The sequence below is a fragment of the Esox lucius genome, chromosome 11, assembly GCF_011004845.1.
Source record: "Esox lucius isolate fEsoLuc1 chromosome 11, fEsoLuc1.pri, whole genome shotgun sequence".
Classification (NCBI taxonomy): Eukaryota; Metazoa; Chordata; class Actinopteri; order Esociformes; family Esocidae; genus Esox; species Esox lucius.
Genome location: NC_047579.1, coordinates 51,867,708 through 51,889,073, shown reverse-complemented (window position 1 = coordinate 51,889,073; position 21,366 = coordinate 51,867,708). Strand labels below are relative to the sequence as shown.

At 47.7% G+C, this 21,366-nt stretch overlaps 1 protein-coding gene and 1 long non-coding RNA gene across 2 annotated transcripts in view; both read right to left on the bottom strand.

Moving 5' to 3' along the window:
* Positions 1-532: 532 nt before the first annotated feature.
* LOC117595274 lies at positions 533-5,631 on the bottom strand. The gene is made up of 2 exons (XR_004576481.1): positions 5,419-5,631; positions 533-4,723 (listed from the first exon to the last, which is right to left on the bottom strand). It is a non-coding gene; the product is annotated as an uncharacterized LOC117595274 (long non-coding RNA).
* A 17-nt stretch (positions 5,632-5,648) lies between these two features.
* caskin1 (CASK interacting protein 1) overlaps positions 5,649-21,366 on the bottom strand; it is a gene marked incomplete at its 3' end in the record, with an annotated part of 104,220 nt that continues 88,502 nt past the window's right edge. The window contains exons 15-23 of the mRNA XM_034295158.1: positions 20,634-20,743; positions 18,712-18,822; positions 16,260-16,361; positions 15,883-16,021; positions 15,255-15,401; positions 12,576-13,720; positions 11,811-12,080; positions 7,039-7,732; positions 5,649-5,890 (exon numbers count right to left, since the gene is read on the bottom strand). Coding sequence (XP_034151049.1) covers positions 5,649-5,890; positions 7,039-7,732; positions 11,811-12,080; positions 12,576-13,720; positions 15,255-15,401; positions 15,883-16,021; positions 16,260-16,361; positions 18,712-18,822; positions 20,634-20,743 — 2,960 coding nt within the window. The remainder of the gene's footprint in view (positions 5,891-7,038; positions 7,733-11,810; positions 12,081-12,575; positions 13,721-15,254; positions 15,402-15,882; positions 16,022-16,259; positions 16,362-18,711; positions 18,823-20,633; positions 20,744-21,366) is intronic.

The window sequence follows — 21,366 nt, the reverse complement described above, 5'->3', positions numbered from 1 at the left end:
TCTTTACAAACGGTACATATATTACCAATTCTCTAAGGGTATGCAAACTTTTGAGCACAACTGTATATGTATATTTCATGTTAAAATGTCCACTTTAGACTGCATAACACATTCCCATATATAATGTATATGTGTATGTTAAATGTGTAAGGGTTAAATAATACTTAACGCTCTCAGCCCAGTAGATTAACTCTGGAAATTAGGTCATTTTTATTGCCATTTGCTCTCTGTCGCTCCCTGTTGGCCCTCAGTGGCAGTGCTCACCTCAGGTTATGGGTAGTTGATCACAGTGATGTTTCCAGGCTAGTTCACACTGAAGCCATACAGGAGGTGACAGGCTGGGTGTTCTGAGGTACGCAGCCTTCTGCTTTCCTCTGATGAGGGCAACAGTGTCTGGCTGAATTGAGTGTTACTGTTGTACAAAAAGGCTGACTGACAGACAAGCGAAGTCACAGACTGACAGAGTCATTGACCGCCATAGACACACTGATAGTAAAGGAGCACAGTCAGGGTGGGGGCAGGACACCACAGGTAGTTGTTTAATCTTTATTCTGAGTGGATGGCCGTAGGCTCATCAATGCAAGCACACCATGTTCCCACCCATCGATCAGTTGCCATGACATCACCACATTTCATACTATCCACAAAGTAGAGCAGAAACACACGCTCTCACACGCTCTCACACGCACTCACACAGTCACAGCTGGACACACGAGCGCTCTGGCTTTGCGCTGCTCACAGGTCAAAATAAAAACAGCTTCTTTTTTTTTTTTTTACCGAACAGAAACAAAACTTTCCTAAACAACACGTTTGACCATTGCCTTCCTTCAATATTTATCTCTCCTCCCTCCCTCATGTAATTAAGACAAACACTAAGGGGAGCAGAATGAGCAACAAACCCAGGAAGAGGCAGAATAACGCAGAGGTAAAAAACTGGGACGTCTTTTTCTGACAAACATACAGCTACTGTATATACACAGATGGTGAGGGTCATTGGTCATCACTGATCCTGGATATGGTCTGCAAAGCGGGTCATAGGAGGTCATCACTGATCCAGGATTTGGAAAGAGGGTCGCGGGAGGTCACTGGAGATCTAGGATCCATTTTGTGTTCCTCTTCTGAACGGTATCAGTTACAGGAATGTATTGGAAACAACAGTATACAAGAACACAGATTACCTTTAAAACGTAACCATAATGCCATTCTATGGAGTCATGTGACCTGACACTGTGGCGTCATGTGACCTGACACTGAGGCGTCATGTGACCTGACACTGAGGCGTCATGTGGGTGGGGAGGCTGTTTATGTAGTCGATGGTTCAGAGACAAGGCGCTAACACAGTTGTGACTAGGGAGTCTTTTAGCCCACGTGTAAAACTGTCCATGTACAACCCCTTCATTACCCAAATGAAAATCCAACCCCTGACCTCTCCCTGCCTGACCCCTTACCCTATCCTGACCATATCCCCCTTATAGATTACTAGCTCTGGAATGCTCAGTTACCGTTAGTTACCATAGATAATATTTTCATGCTGGTTATGAAGCATGCAGCAGAACATTCCGACAGATCACATGATCAGATTGATGAACCAGGAAGTGAGCGCGGGGCGGTGCAGATTCAGGCACCCTACCAGCTCAGCAGGTCACTGTGTGATGCCCCTAGAGGTCAGAGGTCCTGATACATTCTGTACAGTACAGTTAGAATATCTAAAGACCCAGCTAGTCAAAGCAGAACACAAAGCAAGGCACGGAGCTGTGAAAAACACATTGTTGTTACATCAAATACTAAATGAACACAGACACAGGATACAACTCCAATGAAGACCGATCGACCACACATGGATCAATCCGGAACTCGGACACAAGCCCGGACAAAAGCTCTCACCAAGATAAAAACAACCGTAACAAGATAATTTACATGAAATCAATATTCAGAGCAGTAATAGAAGATTACATATTTCATTATTTACAGCTTTAAACATCTGTTATCAGTTTAGTTCCAAAAGCCTTCAGGATGTCCTACATCATAAAAACATCATTGAGAACATATTTTTGTGCTAATATCCATATATAATCTATGTTCATAACTTAAGTATCACAATAAACATTATTCTTTTAGCTCTTACATAAAACGAGGCGGTAAAGAGCTGAGGTCTGTCGGTCTGCCTGCCAACCTGTCTCGCTTCCTACCCGTCTGTCTCCTTTCCTGTCTGTCTCCTTCTCTGTCTGTCTGTCTGGCTGGCTTCCTACCCGTCTGTCTCCCTGTCTCCCTGTCAGGCTTCCTACCCGTCTGTCTCCCTTCCTGTCTGTCTCCTTCCCTGTCTGTCTGTCAGTCCGGGTTTCTAACCGTCTGTCTGTCTGTCTGTCTCCCTGTCTGTCTGGCTTCCAACCCATCTGTCTGTCTCCCTCCCTGTCTGTCTGTCTGACTTCCTCCCTGTCTGCCTGAGTTCCTACCCGTCTATTTGTCTCGCTGTCTGTTGTCCTGCTCATCTGTCTGTCTGTCGGTGCATCCTTCTGTCTATCTTTGTGGGGTTGCTAGACCATGTAGGAAACCCTGATACAAGAGTGCAGCAGGTTAGTTAACATGTTATTGATTGACTAAGATCGGCCCTTCTGGTGTCCGCCAGAATGTTTAACATTTAAAGAACGGTCTTTCCCAGACAGAATGTTTAATATTTAAAGAACGGTCTCTCCCAGACAGAATGTTTAATATTTAAAGAACGGTCTCTCCCAGCCAGAATGTTTAATATTTAAAGAACGGTCTCTCCCAGACAGAATGTTTAATATTTAAAGAACGGTCTCTCCCAGACAGAATGTTTAATATTTAAAGAACGGTCTCTCCCAGCTAGAATGTTTAATATTTAAAGAACGGTCTCTCTCAGCCAGAATGTTTAATATTTAAAGAACGGTCTCTCCCACCCAGAATGTTTTATATATTTCAGAATTGTCTTTTCCAGCCAGAATGTTTAATATTTAAATAATCTATTTTGCATGCTGACAGTGCCAGTGACTCCTATAAGAGAAATACAATAAAAATGAAATCAACAAAAATACATTTCAACATACTTTACCGGTTGCCCGTCTTTATGCCAATACAAAGTCCGGATTGAATGTCCATAGAAGTAGTAACCATAGTAACTGTTTGGGGCGCGGGTTTGTATCCTGCCCCCATGACTTCCAGATTTGTATTTTCAAACCCCAAATACAGACCAGCAGATGTAAAAGTTGGATTATTAGCATAACACTCCCCGGTGGACAGTTATAACACTCCCCGGTGGACAGTTATAACACTCCCTGGTGAACAGTTATAACACTCCCCGGTGAACAGTTATAACACTCCCTGGTGAACAGTTATAACACTCCCCGGTGAACAGTTATAACACTCCCCAGAGGACAGTTATCATAACACTTCCCTCCGGACAGTTATAACACTCCCCGGTGGACAGTTACAACACTCCTCGGTGGACAGTTATCAAAACACTTCCTGGTGGATTTTTGGCCTTATTCTATTCAGTGGACATTCGGACTGAGATGACCAATTACATAAAGAAACAAAGCGAAAGTAAAGTATGTTCAGATTAAATAAATTCTAACATTCTGACTTATTATGGCACTTTTCATGAAACGTGGCCGTCTACGTGAGACGTGATATTGGAAGCCCCCCCCCCCTCTTGGAAGCCCTCAATAGCGACAGAGAAACAGTTACCATCCAGGGAGCCCCACCCACTCTACCCCAGCTTTAATATCTGTATTGTGCTGTATAGGCAACTTTGTGCTGAAGCTCTACTGATTTATCCTGACCCCTGACCCCTAACCCCTCTACAACAAGACCTAGACCCCCCCTGTGCTGTGTCGATAACCAGGAGGGGGAACGTTATGGAAGCAGGTGGGAATTACATGGGAATCTGGCTCTGTATGTGGGACACACAGGGAGTATGCCGTTCCCAAGCCCTTTACATCCAACCAGCTGGAATCTCCCCTCCTTGTCGTCCATAACAACAACACGAGGAGTTCCATTTTGGTCACATTAAATTCCAGCAATTCATAGACATCACAACAGCATCGCCATTCAACAGAGAAACAACACATGAAATAAAATATCTATACATTTATATATATTTATATTTATATGTATAATATATATGACTAATGCATGACTCTCTCAACGAGAAGCCTATTTTCAGTAGACAGAAACCCTCTTCATGCTGTAGATGTACACATTACATATATTAAGTACAGGTGATCACATGGGCTGTATTAGGTCTGTCAGTCTGTCTCTGTCTGTGGCAGGACAGTGTTGTATCGTGGGCCCATTACTCATCCATCCCTCTCTTCCTTCACTCATCCCTTCTTCTCTCTCTCCTCAATCTCTCCCTCCACTCATCCCTTCGTCTCTCTCTCTCTCCAGTGGCCTGGTGTCTGTGCTGGCCTGAGGTACTCCAACGTCAGGGGACGGAGAACAGGAGGAAGAGGAAGAAGAGGAGAGCAGGATCTGGATGGAGAGATCCCCAGTCCACTTAGAGACACCAAGATGAGGTTTAGGAGAAGAGGATCATTGCTTCCTGGAGGTCCTGACACAGACTGTGTTGCCACGGTGACAGGACGACTGACTGAACTCTGGTTGTCATGGTTACTCCAACATGGCATCCAGCTGGTCCGCGAGGTCATCAAACATGCTTCCGATGTCATCAAGGATACTGACAGTTGTTTTCTTCTCACTACTACTATATACACACACACACACACACACACACACACATTGTGAGTCGAATATACTTCAAGGGATGCTAAAATTCAACACTGATTGTTGTACTTGGTGTGTGTTTGTGTATGGACTGTGAGCGATGCAACATGTGTGACAAACATTTTCTCTCCCCACCAATTTTTTCGATCGAAAATGCAGTGGTCTCTTAATTTTAACCCTTCTGTTCCTCACTCAAAACTTTCCTTTTTGACTTTTTTGGAAAGGAAAGAAAAAGGTGCCGTGGTCTCTTTGTTGTTTTTTTCAGAGATGTATTGGTGCATCCTTAATCTGTAGTGTTGTTGTGTAAATATCTGTCCTGTGTTGTTATGTAACCATATATTCTGTGTTATATAGATACCTATAGTGTGTTGTGGTGTAGATATCTGCAGTGTCGTTATGTAGATGAACTATTGTGTGTTGTTCTGTAGACATCAGTAGTGTGTTGTTCTGTAGACATCAGTAGTTTTGTTCTGTAGACATCAGTAATCTGTTGTTTAGACATCAGTAGTGTGTTGTTCTGTATACATCAGTAGTGTTGTTGTTTAGACATCAGTAGTGTGTTGTTGTTTAGACATCAGTAGTCTGTTGTTGTTTAGACATCAGTAGTGTGTTGTTGTTTAGACATCAGTAGTCTGTTGTTGTGTAGACATCAGTAGTGTGTTGTGTTTGACTCACTCCTGCTCTTCTCTTATCTTCTCCTCCACAGCCTTTAAGGCAGCAGCCAATGAAGCACTCGTCTCCTCCAATTTCTGATGCACAGACTCCGCCTCCATCTCTGACATCACTGTGCCCAGTGCCAAGGGGACACCTACTATTGGCCCTGTGTCCACGGACACGCCCCCAATAGATGAGCGTGGGGGTTTGACGGGTGGAGGGGTGGGGGCTGGGGTGAGGGGGGTATGAGGGCTCTGGGGGGTGTGGGGACTCTGGGCTGGGGGGCTCGGGGGTCTGGCTGCGGGGCTGTAATAGGAGGGGGACGAGGCAGCAGACAGGGGGGAGACCATGGACTGCTCCCGGGCGGGGGAGGGAGAGGGGGAGGAAGGGGAGGGCGGTGTGGTTGTATTATGAAGGTGTTTGGTTGGTTTAGGAGCAGTGGGGGGAGGGGCAGGTTTGGGGGAGACTGGGGGAGGGATTTTCTTTCCTTCAACTAAAGAGACAGAGAGGAGGGGGGGGTTAGCCAACAGGCGGTGTGATAGTAATTCCATAACAGCGGGCAGACGGTTATCAGAGGAGTAATATTTATCATTCACTCTTAAACAGAAAACAGTCTGACAGACAGACATCAGAACAGTCTGACCATGGAGACAGAACAGTCTGACCATGGAGACAGAACAGTCTGACCATGGAGACAGAACAGTCTGACAGACGGAGACAGAACAGTCTGACCATGGAGACAGAACAGTCTGACCATGGAGACAGAACAGTCTGACCATGGAGACAGAACAGTCTGACCATGGGGACAGAACAGTCTGACCATGGAGACAGAACAGTCTGACCATGGAGACAGAACAGTCTGACCATGGGGACAGAACAGTCTGACCATGGAGACAGAACAGTCTGACCATGGAGACAGAACAGTCTGACCATGGAGACAGAACAGTCTGACCATGGAGACAGAACAGTCTGACCATGGGGACCAGTAGTCACAGGCAAACTCAGTTATCCATAGAGGACAGGCTGTGCTCTCTCTCCTCCCAGGAAGATGTGGAGACAGAGATGCATTTCCTATTATCACAAATACCTAGACCGAACAGAAGCTTTTCTCCAGAAAATTGTCAGTCACTAAAACAAAAGACAGTCAGTCAGACAGACATACACAGACAGACAGACATAGACAGACATACACAGACAGACAGTCAGACAGAGAGACAGTCAGACAGAGTCAGACAGACATACAGGCATACACAGACAGCCAGACACAGTCAGACAGAGAGACACAGCCAGACACAGACAGACAGACAGGCACAGTCAGACAGAGAGACAGTCAGACAGACACAGACAGACATACACAGAGAGACAGTCAGACAGACACAGACAGACATACACCGACAGACAGACACAGTCAGATAAAGAGACACAGTCAGACAGACAGACACAGTCAGACACAGACAGTCAGACAGAGAGACAGTCAGACAGACAGACACAGTCAGACAGACACAGTCAGACAGAGAGACAGTCAGACAGAGACACAGACAGACACAGACAGACAGACAGACAGACACAGTCAGACAGAGAGACACAATCAGACAGACAGACACAGTCAGACAGACACAGACAGACACAGACAGTTAGTACCTGGGCTCCCAGGGGTACCTGGTCCAGGAAGTGGAACATTCCTAGAAGAGGTGTGTGTGTGGGGGGGGGTCTGTCTCTTCCTCTGAGCCAGGACAGGTTTGGGGGAGACTGGTGGTTTGGGTTTCCTCACAGGTGTTCCCCCTGCTCCCCGGTCCTCCCCGCTTGGTCCTCCTTGATCTGAGCCATCCCTGCCAGGAAGTGGGGCGGAGCATGGACTCGACTCCGCCCCCGCCGCCGCCACCTCAGACACCGGCCGGCGTTTGACAGTAGAAGAGCCGTTCTCGTACGGCACGCCCGACCCTGAGCTCACCCCGACGTCGGAAGCCTCAATGTTGGAGGTGACACTGCTGGAGGCCACGGCGTTTGAGGTGACACTGCTGGAGGCCACGGCGTTTGAGGTGACACTGCTGGAGGCCACGGCGTTGGAGGTGACACTGCTGGAGGCCACGGCGTTTGAGGCCACGGAGATCTCAGCGATGCCGCTCTCTGAGAATCCGTCCGGCTCCTTGTCCCGGCTCTTGGGCCTCCGCTTGACAGTGGATGACTCTGTCAGGGTGAAGCGGGACCCGTTGGGATGGGCTTTGTTGCTGCGGGGACGGCGCTTCAGGGTCGCAGTGGCATCCACTCGTGACAGTTCGTCGTTGGGAAGTGAGTACACACTGTCTCCCTGGAGACCATCTCCACTGCCATCACCCTGGAGACAAACACAACACATTTGTGACAAAATTCAGATATCATTTTTCACGTTCAGACACAAATGTCAAGGGGATTTCTATGCTTTAATTTAACCCACCTCTGTGGTGTAATCCATAATACAATTATTCTTCATTGCAAATAATCTTTTAATAAAACTAAGGACCAGTTGATTCTATGAATTCTAATGAATACAAAAGTATTCTAACAAGTACAACAGAACTCTAATGAGTACAACAGTGTTCCAATGAATACAACAATATTCTAATGAGTACAACAGTATTCTAATTAATACAACAATATTCTAATGAGTACAACAGTATTCTAATTAATACAACAATATTCTAATGAGTACAATAGTATTTTAATGAGTACAATGGTAATCTGTTTTTGCAAAACAAGTAATTTGTCACTGCCTTCACTCAAAATGAAAATTCTAAGCATATTTTGGCACAATTTTCCAAACAGTATACACAACTTTTTGGAGGGACCATAAGGGGCCGGTGCGGGGAGGATCGGGGTGGCAGTCGAAGGCGGGGGCCAATACAACCAGATCTCTGAACACGGAAACTAGCTCTAGGGACGTGGAACGTCACCTCGCTGACGGGGAAGGAGCCTGAGATCGTGCGTGAGGTTGAGAGGTTCCGACTAGAGGTAGTCGGGATCACCTCTACGCACGGCTTGGGCTCTGGAACCACACTCCTTGAGAGAGGATGGACTCTTCACCACTCTGGAGTTGCCCATGGTGAGAGGCGGCGGGCTGGTGTGGGTTTGCTTATAGCTCCCCAGCTCTGCCGCCATGTGTTGGAGTTTACCCCGGTGAACAAGAGGGTCGTTTCCCTGCGCCTACGGGTTGGGGATAGGTCTCTCACTGTTGTTTGTGCCTACAGGCCGAACGGCAGTGCAGAGTACCCGACCTTCTTGGAGTCTCTGGGAAGGGTGCTGGAAAGTGCTTCGACTGGGGACTCTATCGTTCTACTGGGGGACTTCAACGCCCACGTGGGCAACGACAGTGACACCCGGAGGGGCGTGATTGGGAGGAACGGCCCCCCTGATCTGAACCCGAGTGGTGTTCAGTTATTAGACTTCTGTGCTAGTCACAGTTTGTCCATAACGAACACCATGTTCAAGCATAAGGGTGTCCATCAGTGCACGTGGCACCAGGACAAACTAGGCCGCAGGTCGATGATCGACTTTGTTGTCGTTTCATCTGACCTGCGGCCGTATGTCTTGGACACTCGGGTGAAGAGAGGGGCGGAGCTGTCGACTGATCACCACCTGGTGGTGAGTTGGATCCGATGGCGGGGGAGGAAGCTGGACAGACTCGGCAGGCCCAAGCGTACTGTAAGGGTCTGCTGGGAACGTCTGGCCGAGTCTCCTGTCAGAGAGATATTTAACTCCCACCTCCGGCAGAGCTTCGACTGGATCCCGAGGGAGGCTGGAGATATTGAGTCCGAGTGGACCATGTTCTCCACCGCCATTGTCGAAGCGGCCGCTCAGAGCTGTGGCCGTAAGGTCTCCGGTGCCTGTCGAGGCGGCAATCCCCGAACCCGGTGGTGGACACCGGAAGTAAGGGAGGCCGTCAAGCTTAAGAAGGAGTCCTATCAGGCCTGGTTGGCTTGTGGGACTCCTGAGGCAGCTGACGGGTACCGGCAGGCCAAGCGGGCTGCAGCCCGGGTGGTTGTGGAGGCAAAAACTCGGGCCTGGGAGGAGTTCGGTGAGGCCATGGAGAAGGACTATCGGCTGGCAGAGAGATTCTGGCAAACCGTCCGGTACCTCAGGATAGGAAAACAGTGCCCTACCAACGCTGTTTACAGTAGAGGTGGGCAGCTGTTGACCTCAACTGGGGATGTCGTCGGGCGGTGGAAGGAGTACTTTGAGGATCTCCTCAATCCCGCTGTCACGTCTTCCATTGAGGAAGCAGAGGATGAGGGCTCAGAGGTGGACTCGTCAATCACCCGGGCTGAAGTCACAGAGGTGGTCAAGAAACTCCTAGGTGGCAAGGCACCGGGGGTGGATGAGATCCACCCTGAGTACCTCAAGTCTCTGGATGTTGTGGGGCTGTCTTGGTTGACACGCCTGTGCAACATCGCGTGGCGGTCGGGGACAGTGCCTCTGGGATGGCAGACCGGGGTGGTGGTCCCTCTTTTTAAAAAAGGGGGACCGGAGGGTGTGTTCCAACTATAGGGGGATCACACTTCTGAGCCTCCCCGGGAAAGTCTATGCCAGGGTTCTGGAGCGGAGAATACGGCCAATAGTAGAACTTCGGATTCAGGAGGAACAGTGTGGTTTTCGTCCAGGCCGTGGAACACTGGACCAGCTCTATACCCTCTACGGGGTGTTGGAGGGTTCATGTGTTTTGTGGATTTGGAGAAGGCATTCGACTGTGTCCCTCACGGCATCCTGTGGAGAGTGCTTCGGGAATATGGGGTCCTGGGTCCTTTGCAAAGGGCTGTCAGGTCCCTGCACGACTGAAGCAGGAGCTTGGTCCGCATTGCCGGCAGTAAGTCAGACTTGTTCCCAGTGCATGTTGGACTCCGGCAGGGCTGCCCTTTGTTCCGGTTCTGTTCGTAATTTTTATGCACAGAATTTCTAGGCGGAGCCAGGGGCCGGAGGGTGTCAGGTTTGGGGACCACACGATTTCGTCTCTGCTCTTTGCAGATGATGTTGTCGTGTTGGCCCCTTCAAACCAGGACCTTCAGCATGCACTGGGACGGTTTGCAGCCGAGTGTGAAGCGGTGGGGATGAAAATCAGTACCTCCAAATCCGAGGCCATGGTCCTCAGTCGGAAAAGGGTGGCTTGCCCACTTCAGGTTGGTGGAGAGTGCCTGCCTCAAGTGGAGGAGTTTAAGTATCTAGGGGTCTTGTTCACGAGTGAGGGAAGGATGGAACGGGAGATTGACAGACAGTTCGGTGCAGCTTCTGCAGTAATGCGGTCGATGTATCAGTCTGTCGTGGTGAAGAAAGAGCTGAGCCGCAAGGCGAAGCTCTCGATTTACCGGTCAATCTACGTTCCTACTCTCACCTATGGTCATGAGCTTTGGGTCATGACCGAAAGGACAAGATCCTGGATACAGGCGGCCGAAATGAGGTTTCTCCGCAGGGTGGCTGGGCGATCCCTTAGAGATAGGGTGAGAAGCTCGGTCACCCGGGGGGAGCTCAGAGTAGAGCCGCTGCTCCTCCACATCGAGAGGGGTCAGCTGAGGTTGCTTGGGCATCTGTTTTGGATGCCTCCGGAACGACCTTCCTGGGAAGGCGATTTACCCCGGGGAAGACCTAGGACACGTTGGAGGGACTATGTCTCCCGGCTGGCCTGGGAACGCCTCTGTGTCCCCCCGGAAGAGCTGGAGGAAGTGTCTGGGGAGAGGGAAGTCTGGGCATCCCTGCTTAGACTGCTGCCCCCGCGACCCGGCCCCGGATAAGCGGAAGATAAAATAAATGAACATGATATTTTGTCTTTTCAAACATGTTGCGTAACTTGTTAGGAAGCTGTACATTAATATTGCTTTATTTTTTAGAAACTAATCATGTCTGTCGTCTCAACATAGAAATTAAATATTACAAGGTACCATCATGACGGTGCTAGATTGTGGTGCTGTACTATAGAGTAGATATATACAATATTAAAACCTCTGGCTCACAAGCAGGGGCGCCACCAGGAATTTTGGGCCCCATGACAAAAAATATAATTGGCCCCCCTCTGTGCAGCTGTTACCTAACTTTCCCCCCCTATATGGCGCCCCTGCTCACAAGACTGGCTAGGTCTAGTGATACTGCAGGGTTCAGAGTTAGGTCTGATGAATGTCTGCTTTACTGTCAACTGTGACTGCTGTTTTTAATATATGTGTGTGTTTCATATCTGTGTATTTTGTATTTATTATTATTGTATTTTTTATTAATGTATTTATTATTATTGTGTTTTTTATGTTTTGTGTTTATTATGATGGTATTTATTATTATTGTATTTATTATTATTGTAATAGAGGGTTCAGCTGGAATACAGACCTAGGTCTCAGGTTGATTATCTGTAAACATAGAGTTAAAATAAAAATAACAATAAAACATGAGTCATAACTCACCTCTCCCTCCCCTCTCAGTCTCTTAATGGTCTGTTTCCTCTCATCAGCAAAGGGAATGTTCTCCGCTGAGCTACCAGAAGAGGGAGTGTGAGGAGAGGAGGGGGGAGGAGAGGAGGGGTGAGGAGAGAGTTGGGGTGTTGTGGACAGGGGGACAGGGGTTGGTCGGTCCCTCCTAGCTGCGGCGACCAACTCTGTCACAGGACCACTGATGGTTCTACGACGGTTCACCACTTCCCCATCCAGACCAATGGCTTCTCTCTGCTTACCCACCTGGAAACAGACAGGTGGGCAGACAAACAGGTGGACAGACAAACAGGTAAGCAAACAGACAGCATACAGACAGACAGGTGGGCAGGCAGACAGCATAGAGACAGACAGCATAGAGACAGACAGGCGGACAGAAAGACAGACAGTATACAGACAGACAGGTGGGCAGACAGACAACATACAGGCAGACAAGTGGGCAGGCAGACAGCATAGAGACAGACAGGTGGGTAAGAACAGCATAGGGAGAGACAGTTGGACAGACAGACAGGTGGGCCGACAGACAGCATAGAGACAGACAGGTAGGCAGACAGACAGACAAGTGGACAGACAGAAAGGTGGGCAGAAAGACAGCATACAGACAGGCAGACAGGTGGGCAGACAGACAGCATATAGACACAGGTGGAAAGACAGAGAGTTACTATATACTTAAAAAAAAAATATTACACACACTCCCTCTCACACGCACACGCGCATACACACACCTGAAGGAACCCATACCTGCAGGAAGTTCCTCTGTATTGCCATGCCCTTTGCCCCGCCCCCAATGGAGGACATTTCCAACATGGCTGCTATGCTCCTCACGCTGCCCGCGCTGCCTGTGTCCACGACACCCGTCTCCACGGAGACGCCCAGGTCGCTGGCCCGTCGCTGGGGGTTGTAGGGCAGCCCCAGGAGCCCCCCCGATGTGAGTGTGTATGTCGGGGGGTGCGTGCTGGTGTCCGTCAGGTTGGAGTTGGAGGTGGTGATGGCTGAGCTAGACCGCTTGGGCGGTGGAGGGGGCGGGCCTTTCTTCTTGGGCCGTAAGGCGAAGGACTGCGATTGGCTGCGGTTTACATTCTTGTCCTGGTTGCGTACAGAGTGGCTGCGGCTGACGCGGTGAGTCACTGTTGCATATTTACCTGCACCGCCCCCGGCTAGCCCCCCGCCAGGGGCCACGCCTCTATCCATCGCACAACCCCCCCTCTCCTCGCCCTCACCTTCTGACCCAACGTAGCGATTCAGGCTGTGAGCTCGCTTCTTAAGGAGGTCCTCACCCATCTCCCCAATATCTCCCCCCTCCGCCTCCGGGGGCAGGCACAGGAGAGGCCCTGAGACCTGGGGGCTGGGCTGGGGTTGGGGTGCCTTCTCCTCCTCCCTCTCCTCTTCCCCAGGCTGGGGTGTGGGCTGTGGCTGAGGGCCAGAGTGGGGCGGGGTCTGGGTGGCAGGAACCCTGCGGTGGGGGGGAGACTGTGGGGGAGGGCGAGGGGAGCCAGGTCTCTCTCCGTGGATCAGCTGTGGGGAGGGTTTGGACCTGGCCTGGGGGGAGGGCCCCGGGGCCGAGGTTGAAGACTGGAGGGGCTTCTTGATGGGGGTGTGAGGGGGGGTGTAGGGGGGTGCTGGCATGGAGTGGGCGTGGGAGGGGGGGCGAGGTTTGGATGCTGTGCTACCCCTCTGACCCCCCTGGTTGGCCTGGCGCGTGGTCCGAACCTCCTTCTTAGGTGGTGGTCCTCCTGCCACAACAACTCCTCCCTCCTCTGGGTCCTTGCTAAGGCTACGGGTCCTCGGACCCTTGACCTCTAGACAAGGCTGTATCAGGGCTGTCTGAAGCTCAGGGCTCAACTCGCTGTCCTGGAAGGTGGACAACTTGGGAGACGTGATGACTTCTGGAGACAGAGAAGGAAATCACCCATAACACAAGGGTAATGAAGAGAGATATCAGCCATAACACAGGGGCGATGAAGAGAGATATCAGCCATAACACAGGGGCGATGAAGAGAGATATCAGCCATAACACAGGGGTGATGAAGAGAGATATCAGCCATAACACAGGGGTGATGAAGAGAGATATCAGCCATAACACAAGGGTGATGAAGAGAGATATCAGCCATAACACAAGGGTGATGAAGAGAGATATCAGCCATAACACAAGGGTGATGAAGAGAGATATCAGCCATAACAGAAGGGTGATGAAGAGAGATATCAGCCATAACACAAGGGTGATGAAGAGAGATATCAGCCATAACACAGGGGTGATGAAGAGAGATATCAGCCATAACACAAGGGTGATGAAGAGAGATATCAGCCATAACACAAGGGTGATGAAGAGAGATATCAGCCATAACACAAGGGTGATGAAGAGAGATATCAGCCATAACACAAGGGTGATGAAAAGATATCAGCCATAACAGAAGGGTGATGAAGAGAGATATCAGCCATAACAGAAGGGTGATGAAGAGAGATATCAGCCATAACACAAGGGTGATGAAGAGATATCAGCCATAACACAAGGGTGATGAAAAGATATCAGCCATAACAGGAGGGTGATGAAGAGAGATATCAGCCATAACACGAGGGTGATGAAGAGAGATATCAGCTATAACACAAGGGTGATGAAGAGAGATATCAGCCATAACACAAGGGTGATGTAGAGAGATATCAGCTATAACAAAAGGGTGATGAAGAGAGATATCAGCCATAACACAAGGGTGATGACGAGCGATATCAGCCATAACAGAACGGTGATGAAAAGAAATATCAGCCATAACAGAAGGGTGATGAAGAGAGATATCAGCCCTAACACAAGGGTGATGAAGAGAGATATCAGCCATAACAGAAGGGTGATGAAGAAAGATATCAGCCACAAGAGAAGGGTGATGAAGAGAAATATCAGCCATAAACAGAAGGGTGATGAAGAGAGATATCAGCCATAACACAAGGGTGATGAAGAGAGATATCAGCCATAATAGAAGGGTGATGAAGAAAGATATCAGCCACAAGAGAAGGGTGATGAAGAGAGATATCAGCCATAACAGAAGGGTGATGAAGAGAGATATCAGCCATAACACAAGGGTGATGAAGAGAGATATTAGCCATAATAGAAGGGTGATGAAGAAAGATATCAGCCACAAGAGAAGGGTGATGAAGAGAGATATCAGCCATAACAGAAGGGTGATGAAGAGAGATATCAGCCATAACAGAAGGGTGATGAAAAGAGATATTAGCCATAACAGAAGGGTGATGAAGAGAGATATCAGCCATAACAGAAGGGCGATGAAGAGAGATATCAGCCATAACAGAAGGGTGATGAACAGAGATATCAGCCTTAACAGAACGGTGATGAAGAGAGATATCAGCCATAACAGAAAGTGGGAAAGATGGGGGAGAGAGATGCATTATCTAAATCTATTGTGACCGCACCATTGTCAAGCGGCATGTTATCAATTGACATCACTTCCTGCTGCTGTGTGAGAGGAGCAGGCTTCTTCCTGGTGGAACTCCGCCCCTCAGAACCACGTTGCATCTCAGCCAATCGCTTCACGGCCAGCATCAGCTTTTTCTGGTGGCCTGGAGTGTCAAAACAAGATGTGGTCTGAGATGATCACATTATCAGGTATTATTTACATATCACTAATATTCTACAATGTGGAAAATAGTAAAACTAAAGCAATACCATTGAATGAGTAGGTGTGTCCAAACTTTTGACTGATACTGTATATCAACCCACAGACACTGATCCTACCATAGACATAGATCCTACCATATATATAGATCCTACCATAGACATAGATCCTACCACAGACACTGATCCTACCATAGACATAGATCCTACCATAGACATAGATCCTACCATATATATAGATCCTACCATAGACATAGATCCTACCACAGACACTGATCCTACCATAGACATAGATCCTACCATAGACATAGATCCTACCATATATATAGATCCTACCATAGACATAGATCCTACCACAGACATAGATCCTACCACAGACATAGATCCTACCATATATATAGATCCTACCATATATATAGATCCTACCCAGCTTAGTGATGCCAATCTCCTGCAGGTCCTCCCATGTGATGTCGGTGATAAAGTCGATGTTCTCATATCCGTTTTGCACCAGCACCTGGTGGTACTGGCTTAGCCCAACTGCCGTCAACCACTCTGCCAGATTGGCCTGCACACACGCACACACACGCACACACACGCACACACACGCACATACACACGCACACACACACGCACACACACACACAGTAACAATAGTTAGTACAAGGTTAGACCAACAACATTGGGTATGGGTTTGTACGTGTGTGTGTGTCTGTGTGTGACTCTGTTATGTGTGTGAGTGTCTGTAATATGTATGTGTGTGTGTGTGTGTGTGTCAGGTATATCTGAGAGTGTGTGTAACTTACTGGTTTCTGGTCAGGGAGCAACTCAGCGATGTTGAGCTTGTTGATCTCGGATGTCATCTTCTTGCGGTGGCCAGGCTTGGTAACTCCAATAGCCGTGAGATCCTACACACACACACACACACACACACACAACCAATGACCACTGGCACTTGCAATCTACATAGGACAGGTCATGTCAAAGATCTGTCCAAAAGGGCAACATCGAGGGATCTGCAGGCTTCACTTGCCACAATCAATGCTGAAGTGCATGAGTCCACTGTAATAAAGACAAAAATCTGGCCTACGTCTGATTTCAGGAAGGAAGATGCCCTACTCCTAAAAAAGATTATCAAGAGACAAGTGATGTTTGCCAGACAACACCTGGTAACAATATAGACTATTACGCTCTGGACAGATAATTTAAAGTGCTCTGGACAGATATCAAAGTTGGAAAACAAAACATTGAACAGAAGAACCTCATTCCAACTGTAAAGCATGGAGGTGGTGGCGTTATGGTTTGGGGCTGCTTGGCTGCCTCAAGGTCTGGCCAACATATCACCATTGAGTCAACCATGAATTCCATATTGTACCAGAGAATTCTTGAGAATGTTAGGACATCTGTCAAAAAGCAGAAGCTGTACTGAAGTTGGATCTTGCAGCAGGAAATGTGCAAAAATTCTTCCCAGTCGATCTAAGAGACTGATAGGCAGTTAAAATAGGCTGCATTAGTTATTCCATCAAAAGGGAGCAACACCAGCTATAAAAGATCAGGGTGTCCTTTTTTGCTGCTCTAAGAAAATGCATTCCTGTTGATTCTGATGAATTCATTAATTAAAAGTATAAACGTTTGGTTTCATTTGTGACTTTTATGTCAATAGTGTTGCAGTGAAAATTTTATTTCCAGAACCTTCCAAGGGGTTTACATGCTTTTTAACAGAACTATAGATGACAACTAGTAACACAGGACAGCAAAAAATGTAACGTTTTAAAATGAAAATAAAGCAGAAGAAGCAAGTGAATGTTTCAGTGAGAAAAAAGCATCTTGCAGCAGAGCATCACTCATTCCCTGGTCCACCCACATTTATTTGCCCTTAAGGAGTCAAATAAACTACACCTGCCCTTTAGCAGTCAAATAAACTACACCTGTCCTTTAGCAGTCAAATAAACTACATCTGCCCTTTAACAGTCAAATAAACTACACCTGCCCTCTAACAGTCAAATAAACTACACCTGCCCTCTAATAGTCAAATAACCTACACCTTCGCTTTAACAGTCAAATAAACTCCACCTTCCCCTTAACAGTCAAATAAACTACACCTACACCTAAAATACATCTTGCTCTTACATTCAGTAAAAGTTATATATCTTCACTTTAAAAGTAGAATAAACTACACTTGCCTTAATATCCAGTCAAATAAATTACACTTTCCCTTTAACATTCAAACAACACCTCCCTCTAACAGTCTATTAAACTAATCCTGCACTTTAACAATCTAATAAACTAAACCTGCCCTTTAACAGTGTAATAAACAACACCTACCATTTAACAGTGTAATAAACAACACCTACCATTTAACAGTCCAATAAACTACAACTGCCCTTTAACAATCAAATAAACTAAACCTGCCCTTTAACAGTCCAATAAACTACAACTGCCCTTTAACAATCAAATAAACTAAACTTGCCCTTTAACAATCTAATAAACTAAACCTGCCCTTTAACAGTGTAATAAACAACACCTGCTTTTTAAATCCATTCTAACTAACCTCTACTTAATAGGGGTTAATGTCTCTAATGACATGTCAGAAGATGCAGCAGATGAAATGCAGCATCATCACAATAAAACATATTTTCTAATAGTAGCTAGTTGGAGTTTTTTCCCCTCGTTATTAATGAATACTCTAAAACAGTTAATTGTTATGTATTTGAGGTAGATATGCTGTGGGAGACACTCAAACACACTCACTCAGATCACACACTGCTCAATATACATCAAACTGTGTGCTGACAGAAAGCCTCAACTGACCAATAACATTTGATGCCCTGGGCATGCTCAGTGCCCCTAACAACTGGAGTGACTGTACACAGGAAAACCTCCTGATAGGTGTGTTGGTGGTGTGTGTGAGGTGTGTTTGGTGTGATTTGTGTTTGGTGTGTGAAATGTGTGTGGTGTGTGGTGTGTGTGTGGTGTGTGAAATGTGTGAGGTGTGTTTGGTGTGATTTGTGTGTTGTATGTGGTGTGTGTGGTGTGTGGTGTGTGTGAGGTGTGTGTGTGGTGTGTGTGAGGTGTGTGGTGTGTGTGTGAGGTGTGTGTGTGGTGTGTGTGAGGTGTGTGTACACTTGGACCTCTGACTACCGAAGGGAAGGTTGAGTGGAGGGGTTGCCAAGGGAACAGCTTTTAAGATCAGTTAGGTGGCAGGGTGTGGTTAGAGCTTTAACTTCAGGTCAAAGATCAGGGGTCAGGGTTCCTTACCTCTGGGGTCATTCTGCTAATGGTGGGTATATCATACCCGGCGCTGATGAAGTTTGGAGCGTAGACCTCGAGCTGAAAGTCACTCAGCCATTGGACAACAGCCTCAGAGCTCTAGGAGAGAAGACAGGTGACTGTCACTACAGCTGGCTCTGGGCTAACAGCTAACCGCTAAGGGCTTTGAGCCAGGAAAGACCCGTGAATTTCTGTCTCCATGACTGGCCCTGGGCTAATGGCTAACTGCTAAGGGCTAGGAAAGCCAGCTGGATTTGTCAGTATGACTAGCCCTAAGCTAATGGATAACTGCTAAGGGCTGTGAGCTAGAAAAGCCAGGTGGATTTCTGTCAGTACAGCTGGCTCTGGGCTAATGGCTAAAAGCTAACCGCTCTGGGCTATTAGCTTGGAAAGAAGACAGTTGGATTTCTGTCAGTATGGCTGGCTGCAGAGGCGTCGCTAGGATCACAATACATTCGGTGCTTAGCCCACCTCCTGCCCCGTCCGGGACAGAAAGTAAAGGGGTTTTGAATGTACATGTGGAAAATGTCGATGTATACGCTAGCAGCCTACACATCTACATTGTCATAATGCACAATCAGAATTATAGATGAATAGATTAGGGGCTATTTTTTTATTATTATAATTTTACAATTTGAGATCTGGGGCTGTTCATAAAAGGACCGGGGCTATAGCCCCAAATGCCCAGGCCTAACGACGCCACTGGCTGGCTGTGTGCTAACTGCTCGGGGATAATGGCTAAATGCTACCCACTCAGAGCTATTACTTAAGGCTCATGGCTAATGCTAAGGACTCATGGCTAATTCTAAAGATTCATGGTTAATGCTAAAGACTCAGGGCTAGTGGAGGCAGATAAGGAGCAGATAGTTGACTGGCTTCCAGAGGAGGAAGGGAATGCCCTGGATGCACAGGTGGACCTGGCGAAACACTTTCCAGAGGAGGAAGGAAATGCCCTGGATGCACAGGTGGGGGTTGGGCGGTAGTGGGGGGGTGGTGTTTGGGACAGGGAGGAGTTGAATCTGGAACTAACAGATGGCTGTGAGAACCTAGCTAACAAACACGCACAGAAAAACACACACACACACACACAGCACCCTGCTGGGAGAAATATGTCCACTCGTTTTCTCTTTGCTGAAGATTCTGTATCTTCAGCTGAATAAAAACTGCAACCAGGCTACTTGAGACGCGATCTGATCACAAAATCTCTCTTATGCACATACTCACACGGACCTTACTAGGCTTCGGGCAGAGGTTCCAATAAAACATAAGCTCTCCTGGTCAGATCAGGGATGTAGCAGACAGAGAACATACTGGTAGGCAAACAAGGAAAACAGGAATGGAAGGAGGAGGCAAAGCAACTTAAAGGAAAAAACTAAGATGGACGAATAGAAACCCTCTCTATCTCAGAGGGGTTGGGAAAACAGAGATCGACAAACAGAACCCCTCTCTATTTCAGGTCCAAGAGAACAGAAATGAATAAACTGAAACCCCTATCAATCTCATTGAAGCAAGAGAACAGAGAGATAAGAAAAAATCTGACAGGAAAACACACACACACACTCACCTTATCATAACTGCAGCCAAACACTCGCATTACAGATGAGGCCAGCTGTGAAATAAAGTGTTGGGACAACATCCTGGGTGTATTGTGTGTGTCCGTTATCCTTGGTGTGTGTTTGTGTCTGTTGTCCTTGGTGTGTGTGTGTGTATGTCTGTTGTCCTTGCTGTGAGTCTGTATCGGTCTTTGATCGAGAGAGTGTGCGTTTGGTTGAGAGCGTGTGAGAGATAATGATGAAATGGAGAGAGAGACACTTGTTGCAGTGGGAGGCTGGCAGCCTGTGTGTGTCTGTGTGTGTGTGTCAGTGTGTGTCAGTGTGTGTGTGCTTATTCTGTGACTCTGTTGGTCATACCTTCCCCTCGCCTTGTCCCTCCCCCTTCCAGGTTGCTGTGGTGTCGTAAGGTGGAGCTTCATGCAATGGGCATCCTGACTGGCTCGACTGTCTAGGTACAGAGGCGGAGCCTGAACGGAACACACACATCATTTAACCAAACAATTTGACCACATCCTTCTGACCCCACCCATCCCCTTCCTTTACCCCGTGAACAACTAATCCCCTTCCTCCACCCTCTGAATAACTAATCCCCTTCCTCCACCCTCTGAATAACTAATCCCCTAAATCCATCCATTGAACAACCAATCTCCTTCCTCCACCCTGACAACAACCAATCCCCTTCATCCACCCTGTGAACAACCAATCCTCTTCCTCCACCCTGTGAACAACCAATCCCCTAAATCCACCCAATGAACAACCAATCCCCTTCCTCCACCCCGTGAACAACCAATCCCCTTCATCCATTCTGTGAACAACCAATCCCTTTCATTCATCCTGTGAACAACCAATCCCCTTCATCTAGCCTGTGATCAACCAATCCCCCAAATCCACCCTGTGAACAACCAATCCCCTTCATCCATTCTGTGAACAACCAATCCCTTTCATCCATCCTGTGAACAACCAATCCCATAAATCCACCCAATGAACAGCCAATCCCATTCCTCCATCATGTGAACAACAAATCCCCTTCATCCATCCTGTGAACAACCAATCCCCTTCATCTAGCCTGTGAACAACCAATCCCCCAAAT